A 20483-nucleotide genomic window follows, 5' to 3' on the forward strand; every position below is an offset into this window, starting at 1 on the left:
ACATAAAAAGAAATGTATTGACTCTTTCCCCATGTTTAGTAATGTCCCACCTCCCATTTTTGAAAGAGCCTCTCTATTAGAACCAAATATCCCATTTCCTCCAGAAGAATGTGAAATTATAGAGGCCAGACTCTATCAAAAAAAAAAAAAAAATGGCACTTTTTTTTCCCAGTTTCTCTGCTCAGGCTGTTACTGTTTCTGTGACAGATTGTCTGGACAGTGGATCGTACCATGGTCCAAGATGGAGGATGGAGCCAGGTGACTTGTTCATTCCTGTCGACTCCATAGAAGAAGAAGCTACTCTGACCTGCGATGCTAAGGGAATACCACCTCCTCAGTACAGGTAAGCACTAATTCAACTTTAGGTCTGTGCCAAAATCTGTCTGAAACATTGATGAGGAAATTTCTATTTGCAGTCCATGTAGTTTAGTAAGTGTCAGCCACTGCCATTTATTTCTGTTTTGGTTTGTTTTTTAGTCTCTTTATGAATATTAGGGCCCATAATCAGCAGCCAATTTGCACTAACTCTTCTGTTTACTTAAAGCATTGAAAACCTGTCAGTTTCATAAGAGTGCTATCCTTAATGTAGAGTACAATCTTCATTGCAGGGCGCATAACTTTTCAGTGCATGAGGGACATAAAATCCATGCCAGAATCTGTTTAAACTATTAAAAAAATACTTGGTGCAAAATGTGAAACTATAAAACATATAGATGTATTATACATATGTATAGATATATTGAAATATGACACATGGAATAGGGACGTGGCTGCATTCCTTTGGTTTTCCTCAGACTGAAAGGCAGATAAACACTCGGGGAGCAGCGGTGTCATTAAAGGCTTTTCTAATTCACACTGACAAACACACCTGCCAATATCGCTCCCGTCTCGCCAGATATTATCTCTGACACACGTGTAGCATTTTAATGCTTCTTAAACCTCCTCTTATTAAACGCCATGAGACCAATGCAGGTTGCAAGACACGAGTTGGCACCAACTAGCATTGATTACAAGAGTCTTTGGAGTTCAACAGTGGAATTACTGCAGCGCAGACGAGCTGAATGATAGTGGGTTGGAGTACATACGCTCATTATTTCAGGCTTTTCACGTCCCCTGCCTGAGACCAGGTATTTCCATGTACTGATTAAAGGTGAGATGAGCATGTTTAACGTGGAGTCTTGTCAAGCGGGCTGTGCTCGGCTCCGCATGCCCTCAGCACCTCTCTGGCTCCTCTCTTGAAGTGTAAATGGGCTCACACTGCTCCCTCCCCCTTCTTCTTTTTTTCCCCCTTTCTCCTTCCCCCTGCCAGTCACTCACAAAGAGATGAGACCGTCATTGTATGCACACTGAAGCCGCATAAAAAAAGCCATGGAAGGAGCCCACGTCTTATACAGAAAAATATCTCCTCCACAGCAGGTCGTAAAAGTGATGCAGTGGGATTTTTTTTTAAATCAAAACACAAGGGGACTTGGTCAACCTTTACTTGACCTGATGGTTGACACCTGCAGCTTTGGACTGCGGGATCACCTGAAATACTTTCCCTGTGCTCAGATGGGCAGACAACATGTGTTCACAAAATGAAACTCAAGCAGAGTAATTCAGTTTTGCAGTTGCGATTCAATCACCTGCACAATGTTCAGGGCACCACTGAACAGCAGAAGCACTTCAGAGCAGGTCAGAAAGAGGTGAAAATGTTGACTCGGGGATAAAAGCTGACTGCACACGAGTGGTCACACGCAGGCATGGATCACCGGTGGCAAGGTTAATCCAAATACATACTGGAACACAACTATCATGTATAAATGTCTAAAATATGGCAGCAGGGACTTCTTTGGATTTATTTTTTAAGAAATTATTTTGGAGGCTGAACTTGAAAGCTTTTGGAAAGTTGCCCATCATGGCCTCCATGTCTTTCATTTCCTCATACGAAAAGCAGAATAGAAAAATGTGGCTGAATTGAAAAACATTTCTATGCTTTGTGAAAAATGATGGAACCTTCTTGAAAAGTGTCCTTGAACCCATCAATGCTCCATTTTTGAATAGCATTTAAAGAGATGGAGTTTTGCGTTGGTGGGACAAAAAGGAGTATTTTCTCGCTAAATAACAGCACTTGTTTAAATCAATGAATTAACCTTATGTTTTTATGAGTTCTTTCAGGTGCTGCATTTATTTCATTCTCAATCCGAGCCTTCAGCTAAAACTTTTTTTTATTCCCACGCCTGGTAGGTGTGGGAAAGATGTAACCGGAGTGTAAAAGGTATCTATTGTTGCATCAGCCCACTGTTACATTTGCCGAGTGCTAATGTTTTATCCCAATGAGAAGTCACAGGTATAATAACAAGTATAGTGTGACAGAAAGGATTTGATTTGGATGATTAGGATGTGAAACCTAACGCAAAACGCAGAAAGATACAATATAAGTAAGAAAATTGCAGAAAACAAATCACTCATATCACTATTACATTCAAGTATGGGCATTGCAGCATTATAAATTACAGAACAACTGAACAAATATGGGTCTGCACGGTGGTGCAGTGGTCCCTAGTGCGAATCCCTGTTCGGACTTTCCATGCATGCGTGGGTTCCCTCTGGGTACTCCGGCTTCCTCCCACAGTCGAAAGACATGCTCATTAGGTTCGTTGATGACTCGTTGATGAAAATTGGTTTGTGAATGTGAGCGTGAATGGTTGTCTGTCTCTATAGGCCTTTTTACACTGCCATTCGCAACAGGTCCGTAACGAGGCTCCACCTTTAGACCTGCTTTGTCATGCACCAAGCAACGCCGGCGTAAAGCCAACCCATTGTGTGTTTTTACACAGCGTTTCGGGGTTGCGGAAGCAAAACATACGCGAGGTGTAAACGAACATTGCATGCTTCGCAAACACACACACGGCACTGTTCCACCCTGCCGGCTCCACTATTTACACTGACGCTGTTACTCCTCTGTTACCACCTCCTATGCCGGTTTAGAGGCGGAACGACTTCACCCCACCATTCCGCCTCTGTGCGTTCTACATAGAAGAGGAAACGTAACATATAATAATAATCCCGCCTTGAACTGGCAGTGTAAAAGAGCTTTTGTGTCAGCCCTGTGATTGACTGGTGATCAGTCCAGGGTGTAGCCAGCCTCTCGCCCCAATGACAGCTGGGATCGGCTCCAGCCCCCCACGACCCTGAACATGATAAGCGGTATAGATGGATGAACGAATGTGCAAAAATCCTTAAAAATGTTTTAAATCTGATAGTTAGAAGCATCAAATTATCAATTTGCAGTTTATAAAAATGTCACATAAGGAGAATTTAGGATATTAAAGGAGAAAAAAATACTTTTGAATGAAACTTTTATCTGGAAAGTTGAAGCCCTGCAGGATAGAATTAATGGTGAACTTCCTGCTGTTCATGCTTCAAGCCTGCAAACCTGTGAATTCCGGTACAGCAGCACCAACACACTATATTATTCTTACTGCAAGTTGAGTTACTGCAGTGAGTTGTGTTCTCCACTCACCTCCTGTCACACCACCTTGGTTGGTAGAAAGAAATGGACGGCGCATTTTGCCAGGGACTGATGGTGTCTTTGCCCTCACAGATGGTCATTGAATGGGACTCTCATAAATCTGGGCCTGGATCGCCGGCGGCGTCTGTCTGGGGGCAACCTCATTATAAGCAGTCTGGACCGCTACCAGGATGTAGGGATGTACCAGTGTATGGCGTTCAACACTGTAGGAGCCATCCTCAGCCGGAGAGCCAGTCTGCAGTTTGCCTGTAAGTTTCACTCAAATGGGGAACAGAAGTGTAGCTGCACTTAGCAAATAATGCAGACGCACACCAAACTGGGTGGGCTTCATTTGCAATATTTATCAGAGTGCTGTGAAATTGTTTTGTAGCTACATTAAATGTTGAAGTAACATGGGAGCAGCCTGAGCGTGACGACTGTTCTTTACTTATGATCACGCATGCAAACTGAGAATGACTACTTAGCTCTATCAAAAGTCATTTTGTGTTTTATTGGATGATCTCAAGGGGAAAAGTAGTCAGCCATATTGCTTAAGTAGTGTAGAAAGAATATCTGAATAAGGACTGACGCCTGGGGACAGTGGTGTTTACTTTAATATGCTGCGACTGTCATAAAACAGAACATAAGAGTAATGCCAAAAAACATCACTTTATATTAGAAATGCATCGCAACAAAAATAATGAGTGAGGCTATGAAAGATGATTTCTTTCACATCACATATCCTCGGTGGTGAAACCATCAACATCTCCAATGAATAAATAAATGAACACTTTCTATTTATGTGCTATTCATTAAGGCTTCTATTCAAGCACATCACAACATCTTTTCACACCTTTCCTTGGTGGCATCTGGCCATGCAGATATTTTTGGTCTTATTTGACAAGCTATTAAGAAATGCGGTGCTGAGAAAAATGGAACAATGACATTTAAAAAAAACCTTAACAACAATAAGCCTTTGCAGAAGTAATGTTCCGGTTACACTTGATAATACATACACCTTTCTGATAAGAGATTTTGTAATTTTCACCTTTGAATATTAACAGTACTGTTTGAAAACTGGCTGCAGCAAAGTCGATGGATTTTACAGTTACTGAAAGATGGATAGATACATATGTATATATGTATATGGGAAAATATGTGTATGTTTATTTTGTCTCTCTGCATTATTGCATATGCTTATGCAAACAACCTCATCTCATGGTCCTCATCAATGGAAGTTTTCGACTGTATATAAACTTTGTAATGTGTCTACATATCCTTGTTGTGTTATGGTTTGGGTTGCAGCCTATCCCATCATGCCATGTGTATGTGGTTAATCTAGGGAGATCAGAATTTACACTTACATACAATACAGGTTAAAAATAATAATACTTGATGCCTCTTTCTTTATCGCCACAAAGAGAATAAAAAGCTCTAGGCCCCCAAAATAGGATCATTCAAAATTTACAGTCTGCACATATTGTTGGTAGAAAATAGGTCACTCAACAAATACTAACGCATAAATATTAATAATGATAGTAGTCATAATGTAGTAGTAAAGTCATGAGTTGGATTTTCCTAAAACCAATGTAGGCTATTGACCCATAGGAAAAAAAGACCCCTTTCAATCATCACTTATCACCAACTAGAAGTGGCGATGTCTGTATGTTCAGAGTTCCTGCCCTCCGCCTGTATTATCCAATTATGTATTAATGATCAGGATGTTCCCGGGTGTCAACCTCAGGGCAGTGGTGTGTAGCCAAGCACCTACTGTCTGCTGGTCTGGACTCCTGCTTTTGTACTTTTGAACGTTCAAATTTAAAGTTAACAGAGATTTTATTGTTAACACAAGGTATCAAACAATTATTAAAGTGGTAATCTCGAAGAATCTCAGTTTTCGTTCTCTTTGGAAAACGCGTCACTAACTAGGCGCTGCTTGTGATTTTTTCCAGTCCCACCAGACAACCAATCTGTAATACTGCACATGCAATGACTTTCATCAGTGGGCCATAGGCTTAGTCACCATTGTGTTACCTCATTCGGCGATAGATAGTGACTTAACAGACATTTTTTTATTTAAATAAAAGTCGAGATTATTAGGCTAGTTTAAGTTTGGATATTCAGCATGAATATTACACAATACATTCTGCAAAACAATCATAACAATAGTCACACAGCAGCTAGCTAGCTCTTTACACCAAGCGCTAACATCGTCTGGAAGTGATTATTAAAAGTCCTGTGTGTTGAATGTTGATTGTGGTTGTCTTTTCCAGCTGTGGTACTTAAGTGCTGGCCATTGATGATCAATTTTTGACGACAGATGTTGATACTAGCCTTTAGGGAGTTTAGTTTTCGTCATGATCCAGCTTGCTAACGCTAAAGAGCCATCATTTAGCTAGCATACGTTGCTTTGAGAACAAATAGGTCAATCTCTGCTAACGTTGCATGTATATGCTAAATGCTAACGATGATATAGAAAGCAACGCGTAATTAATATTTATCAGGTTGAAGGGCTTCTGCTTCATCCTCTAAATCTGACTCAGACGACTTAAACATACTGTTAAAGGCTGCACTATGCTAACTGTCACGTGCGCCAATTGTTAGGTGCAGAACCAGGGAGATGTCATTCAAAATGTGATCGACCACCCCAGCACAGTCTTCAAACAGCAAACTGAGCTCTGTAACAGTTATGAACGGTTATTCTGAGTCAGATCTTTGTGGATGCTTGATGAGACTCTTAACTTTGATGTAATTTATGCATTTTTACTATTTCAAGTCAAACTTCCAGAGGATTTGAAGTAAAAAATAAAACCTAGCTCACGCAGCTTTCATAGATGTACACAGTTGATGTATGCCTGTTCATACCAGCCTAGTTCTCATGTTTTAAAACAGGGTCATTTAGGGCCTGGATTCAAATTCCTGCACTGTATTTTGACAGTAACAAACCCCCCTCTTATGTATGAGCTCTTTCTCCCCCTGTCTCTGTGGCTCTGTCAGGCGTAGCAGAAGTGTAATTCTCATGCCAACTTCCTTATAGGCTTGTGTCAGTGTCTTGCTCAAAGCTTTTACTCAGCTCTGCTACACTCTGATATGTGAGATCCTGTGGTGATCTTCCTTTTTTATTTTTTTCCCCCTTTAGACTTGGATCATTTCAAAGTCCACACCAGAAGCGCGGTGTCAGTGCGAGAGGGACAGGGAGTGGTGCTACTTTGTGGAACGCCCACTTCCTCAGGAGGTAAACTCTCTGGCCTTCATCTTTAGTGTTTTTACAGGATTAAAGTATCATCTTACCACGGATGATTAGCCTCTTTTAATCTCATTAAATACTCTTAATCACATTAAATATCTCGTTATGTGGTATCCTAGATTGCTTCTTATGTGTCCTTGTATGTCTTCCAGATCTCACTTATGCATGGGTCTTCAATGAGTACCCATACTTTGTTCAACAAGACAATCGTCGCTTCGTCTCCCAGCAGACGGGAAACCTTTACATTGCCAAGGTGGAGCCCTCCGATGTGGGTAACTACACCTGTGTGGTGATGAACAGCATCACGAAGGGCAAAGTTCAGAGCTCACCCACGTCTCTGATCCTGCGGACAGATGGTAAGACGCAGCTTCTGGCCGTGATGTGACAAGCATGCCTTTCAGCTATGTATTAAGGACCTTTCCTTTCAAGGTGGCTTTAATCATCATACTAGCGTGAGTGCTCTTTGTCGTGTCGTGTCTCGCTGTATTTGAGTCACCGAGTGCTAATGCCTGTAAGTAAATAAATGCTCCTCAATGTAGGCCAGCAAACAAAGCACCCAAATCTCTTCTTTGCTGACTTAGCTTTCTTATAATTCACATTCCCTTTAAAAGCTTTCCCTGTGCGCCTTAAACATGAAGTCTCAGGCTGGGGCCCTCAGCAGTTTGTTGTTCTATTCTCTGTTATGCTTTCATAGAAAGAGTGAATAAAGATTGCCTTTGGAATGAATAAAACATAAGCTGTACGTCATTGGACCATTACATTGAGTGTTCTGGTGGCTCAACCAGTTAGTTTCCACTCAGTGTACTGTACATGTAGCTGCATAAATTTAAATCTCCTCGCATCGCTTTCTGATCCCGGTCTCGACTGTCTTCCCTGAATACTGATATTAACAATGAAACAGCAGAGTTTGGGTGCTGCCCACTGAAGCTTTGAAATAATAGATAAACAGCCAGACTAGCTGAAAAAACAGATTTTGAATATACTGTATTCATTCCACCAAGAGGAGGTTTAAATTATTCCTTGCTGGTGTTTCGCTGCACTCCGGCGACTGCACACTTAAGTGATGTACTACTCTGAGGTTCCCCCATGAGAGAATGTTTGCTCACGTGTCTTTTATTTCCCCCATGTTAGTTTTGCAGTGCTATTGTTTGCTCCATATTGCGAGCCATATTGCTTGTAAGTCATGAATAATGGAGGACTGAGCAAGTTTCTTGTGCTTGCTCTGCATAGGAGTGATGGGTGAATACGAGCCGAAAATAGAAGTTAATTTCCCAGACAATGTACCCGCCGCAAAAGGATCAACAGTTACGCTGGAGTGTTTCGCCCTTGGGAAGTAAGCTGGATTCTGTGAAGCATGTTTTCAATCTTCTGCAGTCTTTCATTCAGGACGAGGAACCTCTGGATCTCTGTGTAGTAAAGTTAATGTGGCAATTATATTTTTCAAAGTGTAGCATCAAGCTGTGATTGGTCTGAAAACCATCTGAGATGGCTTTTTTTTGTTGTTGGACCGAGTTAAATCTAAACCTTTCATCCGTAAAAAAAAAAAAACATTGAATAGGCTTTAAGCTCCATCACACACTTTATTGCAGGATTATTACAGACAACCTGTGCGACAATCTTTAAACTTCAAAGGATCGTGAATGAGAATCTCCTCTGAGGCTTACCTCTCCTCTCTCTTCCAGCCCCGTCCCAGAGATCACCTGGAAGAGAGCTAACGGCGTTCCCTTCCCCAGCAAAGTAAAAATGAAGTACTCAAACGCCGTGCTGGAGATCCCCAGCTTCCAGCAGGACGACACGGGAGGGTACGAGTGTGTGGCTGAGAACAAGATGGGCAAGAACACGGCTACCGGGCGACTGGCCTTCTTTGGTATGAAGACTTTCATTTGTCTTGACAAAAAAGTCATTAATTGTAACATAATTAAGAACTGTGTCAAATACTTGCCATGCTGATTAAGGCCGTAGACTGTATAAAAACATGGATGACATGACAGCTCTCTAAAAGTGAAGCCAAACCCTCTCTATCACCCCCTGCTGATTGGCTGCAGTATAAGATCTAAAGCCCGCCTCCTCCATGTTAACAGATGGGACATGAGACAAACTATAAAATCCAAATTCATGCCAAATAAATGTTTCTCAAACATGGTTTCTGTCATTACAGTTAGTTCTTATCATGGTGATTTACGTCCAAGTGTTCATTTTTCTGATATATATTCAGATATTTGATGCTGCAAAAAGGATGATTGACAGCTCTGTTGACAAATACGGCTCCTGCAGCCGATCTGTTCCTGATTAGCAGCGAGAGGAAACGTAACTAAAACAATCACTACAGTCATTGAAGTTCCCACACCTGTGAATGTTAACCTCAGACCAACACAAAGAAGCTGTTCTGCTGTTAAATACGCTGACGTGCGGGATCTTTGCCGGTTTTTGTCCGGTGATTTAAATGTGTGTTTTGGTTAGCGGTGGAACCGCCTTTCTCTACTGCACAGACTCTGGCTCCAAATGACGCCCCCATCGCAAGATGGCAGTGCCTTTCAAGGGGGCTATTTTGGCTTCAATTTCATACAGTGAGAGCAGATGGAGACGCATTGTTCATCTTTATATACTGTCATTGGGCCAGACTCAAGACACAGGAGTTTTGGGGCCATTTATATTTGTCCCTCCTCAGACTGTCGAAGGACAAATCTGTTTTGGCCGTTGTCAGGAAAGATGTCAGATTATGTTTTTATTTTTTTATTATTATTTTTATTTTTTTACCATTCAAAAAAGTCGATTTTTTATTCTTGAAAACATAATGAATGCTACATGAACCTAGACACGAGTGCAATCATCCACCTATTTAAGCGAGTGTTGCATAATTTAATATTGGCATGCCCCTTGGCTGCCCTGATAATATCTAGATGTTTGATTTCAAGATTTAAAATCTGGAAGATCACGTCAGTATTTTCCAAACGGGGCCACGATAGCTAATTAGAGAGCCAGAGTACAAGGAGACAGAGCAGCTGACGTCAGTAAACATTCTAGTCTAACGAAAGCTAGCATGTTGACTGCATCTCCCAGAACCTTATTCATCCATACTTGCAAAGCCCTTTGATTTAAGTTTTTTGCTACTGAAACACGTTATTGCAGTGTGTTGTAGTAAGTTTACATTGAGAACATTAAAGAGTCCTGAAAAATTCCATTAATTACTCTTCATGTTTTTATGTCACATAAAGAATTGGTGTAAGTGGATAAGAAAGGGTTTTTGGGTATATGAACATTGTTATATATGCACAGCCGGCAAAAAGTAATTACTTTTACCCTGGATAATAAGTGCTGTTGGTTTTAATCTTACTGCAGTTATTACATTTTTAGGTCCTTGGCTTACTTCAGCCGAGAATGTTTGTGCGAGAGAGGCGAGATGACACCTGTGAAATCGGAGGTGACAGTATGTACAGTGCCTGCAAAGTGAGCTGTGCTTAGAATAACACTCTACCCATTGACATTCCTGAAAAGCTGTAAATATGTAAGACTTAAGATGCAGGGAGTTGCGGGAAACAGACAGGGATGATGTTTATTATATGCAGAATTAAGGTGACAGGTTGGGCTGAGTTGTGGAGTCGGCTGCACTTCACCCCCGTCATCATGAGAGCTTCCTGCTTTGTGTTGCAGTGTTTCCTGCTAATCTTGAGTTGCCACAGGCTGCTGACACATATAAGTGATGAAACTGAGTGATACCCTACATCCACCCTTCTCTTCTCTATCCTCTCTAAAGACAAACTCAAAGCGTGTTTTTTTATTCCACTTACTTAAGCTGTCAATCTGCGCTTGTTTCCCTTTGAACTATTTTGGATGCAGCATATTTAATGTGATAATTCTGCTGCTTCAAAATCTGTCCTCCTGCTTCCCGTCTGATATTTCACTGGAGTGTGTTTCTGTTCCCTCAGCCAAGCCTCAGTGGATCCAGGCCATGAAGGACACGGCCCTGGCCATAGAGGAGAGGCTGTACTGGGAGTGCCGCGCCAATGGGAAGCCCAAACCCTCCTACACGTGGCTGAAGAACGGCCAGCAGCTTCTCTCAGAGGTAAATTACTGCCCGTCTTCTGCCACCTACCGATGTTTCATTTTAAAGACTTAATCTTCAGCTCCAGCTCATCCTTTCATTTCAGAGAGCCCGCCGCCAAAGCACACGGCTGTTTTTTTTTCCTTCCAAGAGCAATTGAGAGTGAGATGAGAGGAGAGTGTAAACATCTCGCTGAGGTGTGCCAGTGATGAGACATGGATGTAACTGTCTCTTATTCTGCTCTACCTTGGCAGATTACACAGTCTTAGAGAGTGGATCAGTGTAGTCCCTGGGAGATTGCTCCATTTCATCTGAATGGAGTCAGTGGTTGTTTTTCATTATTCATGGTGCATGTTTAAGCTCCTCCAGATTTAGGGACAATGGGCTTAATCTCCTGTGAAATATACTGTATATAGCAGCGCACCTCACTCCAGACCACCGGAGACTTTCATGTAGTCTCGAGTATTTTAAGATCTGCAGCTTTAAAATCGACTCGACTTTAACATCGAGCTGAGTCTTTTTTTTTCCTCTGCAGCATTTAATAATCCTCAGGGCTGAGCTTCTTCTGTGAATTACACTGCAAATGTCTGATTTTGATATTAAAAAGACATTTTTAAATGTCAATCTTGATTTGATAGAACATATTTAATGAATGATTCGTATTTTTACCAATAAGGGAGCATCATCTCAGTTTCAGATACACAGTATACAGCTTATGATAACCACACTGCTGTCAATAAATGTAAGAGCTTAATCCTCTTAAGGCAAAGAGACAATATAAGATTGCACTGAGGGTTATGTAAGGTTGTTAATGCAGAAACCTGTCATGTAACACCTCAAATCTGTTCCAGATAAATCATCCTACATAAGTGATGATGCATGTATTAGGAAACTTTTATAACAGGTTAATTTAGCCACACAGAAACAAATCGTGCAAGCTCAGTTTTTACTGCATGATTCATGTCTTGCAAACATGTATTGAGATACAGTGTAGACCAGCAGGACCACCTGGCAAGCTATAAAAAAAAAAAGATGGTGACAACAAGAATAAAACAAAAATGTGGTTTGTGCTTTTCCTGATTTATCTTCTGCAGTATAATCCTGATTTGATCTACACCCATTGACAATGCCTCCATCCTCATCCAATGCTTATTGAGCTCTGCCAGAGCGCGCTGAGCAAAGCAGAAGCAACCTTAAAGTCTTAGGCAATAATTGCTTTCTTTCATCCCTTTCTTCACAGGACAGAATCCATGTGGAGGACGGCGTCCTGACGGTGTCGGTGCTGACACTGTCTGATGCCGGCATGTACCAGTGTGTGGCCGAGAATAAACACGGCGTTATATATTTCGCTGCTGAACTAATGGTTTTAGGTAGGCTGGCATTTATCTCTCCTTTAAATCCTCCAATCACTGTTGGCAAAGAATCTTAAAGGTCAACCTACTGTCATTCTTAAAGGTTGTGTGGATTAGCGGATAATGGGGTCAGCGAGGAGGTTTTTGTGGGGTCAAACACATTTAAAAAATATTTTCCCTTCCTGATATACAGATTTACTTTGATGCTAAGGTGTGCATGATGTGATTGTTAAAGAATGGATAATATTTTCTGTCATAATAAATTCATTTTAAACATAAAAAATTGAGCAGAAATATTTAATAAGTGATCAGATTTTATATTGATTTTATTCCTATTACAAAAGCTTAAAGCGTCCGCCTCCGCTTCTTTACAGTTTTATGGCTTCCACAGATCAATCTGAAGCATGCTGCAAACGCCCCGTGAGATTTGCTGCAGTCTTGTACTTACGTCAGTTTACTGTTTCCCATCAGCCTCTCCTCCAGACTTCACAGGAAACGTCCTCAGAGCTTTGCTCAAAGCCAAGGCAGGAACTACTGTGACTTTAGAGTGTAAACCCCAGGCCTATCCCATCGCCAGCATCTTATGGAAGAAAGGAAACCTGCCGATCCACACCAACGACAGGTGAGGACTGAAATGAAAGTAGCCGTTTGTGCTCTGAAACCACTTTGGTGATGAATATAGCAGAGGCTGATTGCTGGTCAAAGTATGCACATCAGTATTTATTCAGTGTAGATATGAGAGCAGGTTCATTTGCTTGATGTCTGTGAACATGCAGAACATTAACACATCAACAGATCCAGAATCACAGTTTCTCTTTGTTCTTACATCGTAGACTGTAAACTGCTGTCTTTGTTTGTACTCTGCCATAGGATCACGCTTTCCCCAGATGGAACGCTGCGGCTTGCCAACGTGAGCAAGTCGGATGCAGGCAGCTATACGTGCTTCGCCAGGAATAGATTTGGCATGTCGAGTACAACTGGAAGACTCCTTGTAACCGGTAAGCTCTGCTGTTAAATAGCAGTATGTTTGTGCGTTCTCACTTAGTAAGCAGAATTCATTGCTCAGTATGGATTAAAGCAGGAGAGGGGGGTGCTGTACCGAGAGGCCTTGAGTCAATAACTGGTGGGTAGAAAACATAAACAAACTTTAAGTTTTGATCTGAGGAGTGAAAACTTTGGGAAGTTGCTCGCCTTGAGGGACTCAAAATAAAGTATTTGCATAATTAAATAACATCCATAAAGATTGATTTCCAAATGTAACTTTATTTTGATACATCTGAGAGTCGAGCAGTCGTCACAAAAATCTCAGCTGCAAAGTGAGAGAAATCTCGTCTTTCAGGTTCATTTTATTGAATTGGTTTGTTTGGCTGCATTTCGCAGCAGCTGCAATAATGCACTTGAAAGGTGTTTGAGAAAATACTCGATCACTGTTTTTCTCAAAGCAGTCGAAAACAACCAATTTAGTGCAACAAATGAAAGTGCCCTGAGTGGAAGCAATGAAAGTGTTAGTGAGGAGGTGTTACAGATGCTGTTATCCTCAAGTGTGTGTTTCCAGCGGAGTGATCGCTGCATGTTCTCTTATTGCTTTTATTAATGTGCTGAATACCATTGTCTGCCGCTATAACTGCCGAGCTCGGATATTTTTTTAAATGACCTGCTTGTTTTCCGAGGCCATAATGCAGTCTGCGACACAAAGCATTGATTATTACAAGCTGCAGAGCTGAGGGGACACTATAAACATGTGATTTTCCTATACCCAGACATTAAAGTAGATGTTAGAGAGCAAATCCTCCTCCTCTCTAACCTTCTTAATTTGATTCTAGCGGATTAATTTCCCTGACTTTTGAAGCACATTTACACTTAACCAAATGATTGCTATTGTAGACTTTAAATCGGCGCCCCTCATTTCAGTCCTGGATGCAGGGAGCAGCCCATTACATGAAGTTTGATCTGATCTGCAGTGTATTATAATTGCTATCAGGATTCCAGAAGATTATTCCGTCTGTGTCAGCCTGTAGTATAAGGCCATTTTAGTGGCGGCAAGCTTCATTTTATCGCATAATTCGACTTAGACTTTCCTGAGACCTTCCTATATATAGATAATACTGCTCTGCCTGTGGCTTTCTTTGCAATAGAATATGTTCAAGCTTCTATTTCAGCAAACCATCTAAAAACTGCTCATATTTTTTGCATGAAATGTCTCATGTTCTTTGTGAGATTGGCAGCCGTCCCGTCAAAAATGACTCTTCTTTCCCGGTGCAGATCCAACCCGAATCATCCAGGGGCCCGTGGATATGGAGATCATTGTGGGCGAGAGCATCGTGTTACCCTGTCAGGTCACCAGTGACCCCGTCCTTGACGTGTCTTTCTCCTGGGCCTTCAATGGACAGCTCATCGCCAAGGGAGACGGTCACTTTGAGCTAGTGGGCGGGGTGAGTGACCCGCAGTCGTACTCCTTCAGAACGTGTGAATGGGCAGTTGGCACCTCTTCCCATCTTGCTTCACTCCACCCGTGCCATTAGTTAAAAGAGACAGCTTGTGGTTTGACATCCTGGGATTTCTTGGAGAGATTTACTGTGGCGTGTGTTGCTGCAATGGGTGTGATAGCATCCTTATTTTGCAATTGTAAAAGTCTCCTTGGAGGCATGATAAGCTTTGGGGACGTGAATATCCTTCGAAGGAAGCACTATTAGATCATTCTGCCCCTCTAAAGCTGCCAATTGTATTTCTGTGAATTGAAACATGGTGGCTGCTACGTCAAAATACACTTCCTACATAAAAAGCAGCATGTAGGTAATGTGTTAGCTGCTCAGCCATTGTGACAGGTTGTCATCTTCTTGAGCACGCCTCTCCTACTCGAGTTCCGGCCTCTGAAGTAATCTATTTTTTAATACTTTGGCTGGTCTCGAATTCTTTTCAAATCCTACTTTGACATAGCCTGCTGCACAGCTCCTTGTAACAGAGAGGGGATACACATCATTAGAGGTGTCTTTTAAAGGAATGAAAGCATGGCAGAGCCCCAGATGACAAAACACTTTGAGAACACCCTCACACCCTTTGGAGATTAACCATTCTTCCTGTGTGTGTTTGACTGACAATGTTCTTATCTGAAGAGACTCCTTCCCCAGAAATCCTCGAATGTCCCCAGTCCAAAGAGATTATCAACTTAACTTTGCTGCTTCAAGGAATTTAATTTCCATAATTAAACCGTGTTGGCTCGACTGCCACATTTCCCTGCCAATGCCAAGGGAAGATTTCCCCACTAATTTACCATTTGCTGCTTACGGGTGTCCTCTCAGATGAGAATCTAAGGCGCCTTTTTTTCATCTCCAATCGTGTGAAAACCAGCTGAACTCAATAGAAAAAGCTTATTTGTTAGTTTCTCACAACAGGTCTGGAAGGTCATTATGAGGACCCCTGCAAAAAGCATGTGAAACAGCAGAGGCCTTGCTGGACACAAAAACTCCATTTGCAGCATGCAATTTCTGAAAATGTAGCCTTGATCCTCATCATAGACAGAAAAATGTGACTCAGAGGTTCTGTCATTTTCAGAATTTTTTCATTATGTTTGCCTTTATGGCTGTGACTGCAGAAACTGTCAAGAGATATGTGTTGAATCGCTCCTTGGAAACGAGCTTGATTTTCCTCTGCATAGTCCTGCAGGATCTGCAAACGTTTTTTGGCACCGCTATTTACTGCACCTTATATATGCTTGACTACATTCTTTAATAAGCTGTCACAAGGTCTGTTATGTTTCATGCTACATAAAGCTTTCTCTCCTCCTCGGTAGAGAACAGCAGGAGATCTGATGATCAGGAACATTCAGCTTTACCATGCCGGCAAATATATCTGCGTGGTGGACACGGACGTGGAGAGCCTGTCAGCCGTGGCCGTATTGATCGTGAAAGGTAAGGAAACCTCCTCACTGCTCGACAGGCACTAATTGAAACAGCCTGATTGTTTTAGGGTCCCTGTTTTCTTTTCTTTTTAAAGGGATATAAAAATGTGGTCTTGATGGACCAGTGTGTCAGCTTAAGGAGGATCTACGGGGAGAAATAGGATATAATATTTGTGTATAATCATCCTCTTCCATGGATTCCACCATGTTGCACAGCCCTGTCTGTATACAGTAGCATACGTTGCTCCACTGTTCATATCCCTCCACTGGCTTCCAGTTGTTGCTCGCATCAAATTCAAAACCCTGTTGCTCGCTTACAAAACAGCAACACAAACGGCTCCTGCCTACCTGAACGCCCTCATCCAGGTCTACCCTCCATCCCGCCCACTACGCTCTGCTAATGAAAGGCGCCTGGTACTTACATCACAACAGGCCCCGAAGCCGCTAGCTAGACTCTGTTCCTCTGTAGTCCCCCGGTGGTGGAACGAGCTACCGAACTCCATTCGGTCTGCAGAGTCCCTTTCTACCTTTCAGAAAAAGCTAAAGACCCAGCTCTTTCACAAACACCTCCGCACTTAATGATATTGAAGCTATTGATGATGATGATGATGGTGATGATGTGAAAAATGTGCTCTTCCTGTCAACCCCAGTGTCCGATCGCACTTGAAGCTGTTTGTTGGCACTTACTGACTTTGTTCCCTCCGGTCTTGATCGTTGCTTGTGTTGTATCAACTCTCAGATGTACGTCAATTTGGACAAAAGCGTCTGCTAAATGAAATTGAAACACTGTAGCCCAGATTGTACACCCAATTGTGAGTAGAGACAGCCTTTGTGTTTTTTTAGTGTCATGGCTACCGTATGTCCTCCTCTTAGATTGTTACTTGAAAGTAAAGCCAATGCAATACAGAGTTGATTTATTACCTTCGTAAACCTTTTTCATATTGAATTTATGGTCTCAATTGCTAGCTTCAAGTCTTCTTCAGCTACACATGATGTTCATTGTATAATTGATTTTCCCATCTAAAGTAGAAATAGACAATAAATCAGAGTTATCTGAGGGCGGGGCTACATGTGATTGACAAGTCACTGCCTGGGTGTTCTGTGAACAAGGATAGAGACGAAGCAATGCAGCCTGGCGACCTGATATGGTCAATTCTGGTTTCATAGAGCCAAGATATACCCCTTTCCTACTAAAATTAGCGCATTGATGCGGGTTTTTCAGACCCGGGTAGACCTGCAAATAAATGCCGATTGTCTCTGTTCCCATTGCCAGTGAAGTATACTCTGCTGGTCTCTTTTCTGCTGCGTCACTGTCTGACATCACAAACGCGCCGGAAACAGGGTTAGTAAACAGTGAGATGTTACGGTGGTTAGGTCTGTATTGTATCTATTCCTCATTCAGTCTATTTATCAAACTCAGCGCCATCTGAAACGATGTTTGAGCGCTGCTCGGACGGAGACGGGTGGCCGGAAAGGGGGCAGAGATTAGCGTATCAACCCGGGTTCCAATCAATGCCGATCGGAGCTGAGCTGAGGCGATAATTACCTACTGCAGAGTCATTTGACCCAGGTCTGAATGCCGATTGTAACCTTTCCCACTAAGCAGAAAGGCGGGTGTTAGCAGGTTTTTTGATCAGTGGGAAAGGGGCCATAGAGATGGTCAAAACTGCCCAACTAGAGGCTGCAAAACAGGACTTCACAAACCAATGGGTGACATCATGGTGGCTGCATCCACTTCTTTTTTACAAAGCATGGTGCTCCTCCATGCTTAGCAGAGGAGGGTTAAGTGAGTGGTTATCAGTTGTTTGCTGTCTGCAACCTCACCACTATTTTCCATGATATCCTACACACTGCTCCTTTGGCTATAAACTGCAAATGGCAAATGGACAACACTTATATAGCTCTCTTCTACCTTAACCTATAAAGCACTTTACAATTTGCCTCTCATTCTCCTATTCACACACACACACACACACACACACACACACACACACACACACTGAGGACCGCTGAGCTGCAAGGCCTGCCCATTGGGAGAGACGTGGAGTTCAATATCTTGCTCAAGGACACTTGGACTTGCAGTAGCTGTAAAGTGCGTGATAGATATAAGCTCAAGACGACCCACAGTAAAAAAAAAAAGATGTCTGTCTCTGTTGCAAAACATAAGGGAAAAATACATTCGGGGGGATATAATGTGGATATGCATCACTGAAAATATAAAGAATGCCAGGCCGTAATGTTCACTAAGCCTTTAAAGCTGAAATGGGTTTGTTTCAGCCGGTGATTTCAGTGCAACAGAAATGCTCATATCCTCGTGAAAATCATTCTTGAAGTCATCAGAAAGTACAATGTTTTTTGTGCTGCTTATTTTTAGTAGCATTCACTTGATTACACCAAATAAAGAAGTCTTGCTTTTCCTTTGAATTGCATTCAGGGATGTTTGTGCAGAGAACTTGACAGAACTGTGTGAAATTACAGGAAAATCAGCTATTTTCTCTTCCTCTCTCTCTTTCTGCTTCTCTCTGGGTAATGACCAATTTTCAATATTGTAGCAATGTACTTGACAGTGGGATGTTTAGATGCCTGTCTGTGCTCACTCATGCAGTATGTATAGCTCCAGAGAGGCACAATTGTCAGGAGCTGCATCGGGCAGAACAAAATAGAACAACTTTTGTTATGTTTGTGTGACAGGCAGGTTTGCATTGTGTGCAGAGCAGGAGGAGGGGGTGTCTCTGGCTTTGATCAATACGCCAAATAGCCCAGCAAATTGTCACTATGCAAATATGCTAAATGTCAGATGAGGTTATGGATGATTTCAGTGTCAAGATTTGAAATGCATTGATCCATATGTTTAACTTGTAAGGATACCCATGAGTGATTCAGCCTGGCATGTTGAAGATCTTCTAGGCAAATGTCATTACTAAGCACTCCTTTCCAAATGGCTGAGGTCTAAGTGGAAATAAGGCCGTTTCTCTTGCAGAAGCAATATCAAGGCCATGGAAATTGATTGGCCCTGTATTGACTGGAGAGAAACTTGTCTATGAGTCAGATTGTGCATTATTTACACTTCCTGCTCACGGCAGCTGTCATGGATGTCTCATTGCTTGGATCAAACCGCCTCAAATGTTGGGCGGCGAAGCACGAAGGTGGATAGAAAACCAGTCGGAGAGGAAGAAAAATGGCTTCAGTCGATCACAACTGCAGACTTCAAGTATTATTCTACAGTCTAGCAGCTGGCCTGTCCTGTGTGAGATGCTAACAATGGCATGTGGCACGCACAAACTTGCAACAACGCTGTTGCCACCTTACATTGCATGTAGGTTGCCTGCTGTGAGCACAAAGTTCTTGTTCTCATACTGCAAGACTTCACCAATTACAGCCTTCACCAAACTCTTAGTGTTGCACAAATAAATCCCTATCTCTGCTTGTTGCCTCGTCGAGGCCTTTGAATCCACATACTCCATCAGTCTAACGGATGATAGAAAAGTGGTGTAACAAGTGGGCAAGTCTGACGATATCAGGCTATGACGCCAGCTAGCTAAAGCTGATGGTCTTGAACTGCTCCAGCAGGGAGAGAGCATGATGAGATATAGTAGATACTCTCACTGCGAGTGGACTCTGCAACATCTTGTTTTGTTCCTGTTTGGAATTTTAGAAGGGAAAAATCTGCTCCTACATCAGACCTCCTCTCTCACACCAAGTGCTAACTCACTTTTGGGGCTGGGGGGGCTAAGAGACTGAGTTGAATGAATCATATGCTTGCTTTTTTTTTGTTTTACTTCCTCTTTATTCAACACATCTTCAAACAGGCTGCACGGTGGTGCAGTGGTTAGCACTGTCGCCTCATAGCTAGAAGGTCTCCAGTTCCAATCCTGGAGCACATAAGATAAGCCAGATAGCTCCAAAAAAATACAGTTCAATACAAATAATACAATGATGTAGGGGGCCATTATGTTCTCCCTGTGTATGCGTGGGGTCCCTCCAGGTATTCCGGCTTCCTCCCACAGTCCAAAGACATGCTTGTTAGGTTAGGCATGACAGGTTGTCTGTCTATGTGTCAGCCCTGTGATTGACTGGCAATCAGTCCATGGTGTACCCTGCCTCTCGCCCAATGACAGCTGGGATAGGCTCAAGCCCCTTAGGGTTACTCTGGCCCATCTTTCAGAGAAGTTTTCAGCTGTAGTCTTGCTGTGATTTTCTCCAAAGTAAAACATATTTTACTCTGTCTCTGCTGCATTATGCTAGGGGGGCTGTGGCTTCAGCCAGGATGCTGTAATTGTTTTCTTTGCTATTAACAGCAGAATTCTCAGATCAAATCTTTATCATGAATAGTATCGGGCGGTACACCCAATGTGAAAAGTAATGGATCTAATAGAAAATTGATGATCTGTCTAATTTCCTTCCGGATATTCTTCCAAAAATCCAAAAGCTTTGGGCAGTCCCAAAATATA

At 42.2% G+C, this 20483-nt stretch overlaps 1 protein-coding gene across 1 annotated transcript in view; it reads left to right on the forward strand.

The window, feature by feature from the left end:
- Positions 1 to 215: 215 nt before the first annotated feature.
- cntn3a.2 (contactin 3a, tandem duplicate 2) overlaps positions 216 to 20483 on the forward strand; it is a 41866-nt gene continuing 21598 nt past the window's right edge. Inside the window, exons 1-12 of the mRNA XM_069659500.1 lie at positions 216 to 343; positions 3587 to 3762; positions 6633 to 6728; positions 6893 to 7096; positions 7971 to 8073; positions 8423 to 8607; positions 10667 to 10803; positions 12023 to 12152; positions 12606 to 12756; positions 13005 to 13132; positions 14397 to 14566; positions 15925 to 16042. Of these exons, the coding sequence (XP_069515601.1) occupies positions 249 to 343; positions 3587 to 3762; positions 6633 to 6728; positions 6893 to 7096; positions 7971 to 8073; positions 8423 to 8607; positions 10667 to 10803; positions 12023 to 12152; positions 12606 to 12756; positions 13005 to 13132; positions 14397 to 14566; positions 15925 to 16042 (1693 nt within the window). The 5' untranslated portion in view covers positions 216 to 248. The remainder of the gene's footprint in view (positions 344 to 3586; positions 3763 to 6632; positions 6729 to 6892; positions 7097 to 7970; positions 8074 to 8422; positions 8608 to 10666; positions 10804 to 12022; positions 12153 to 12605; positions 12757 to 13004; positions 13133 to 14396; positions 14567 to 15924; positions 16043 to 20483) is intronic.

This window comes from Semicossyphus pulcher, unplaced genomic scaffold, assembly GCF_022749685.1.
Source record: "Semicossyphus pulcher isolate SPU_LCO1_2020_fin unplaced genomic scaffold, fSemPul1.0.p SCAF_13, whole genome shotgun sequence".
Classification (NCBI taxonomy): Eukaryota; Metazoa; Chordata; class Actinopteri; order Labriformes; family Labridae; genus Semicossyphus; species Semicossyphus pulcher.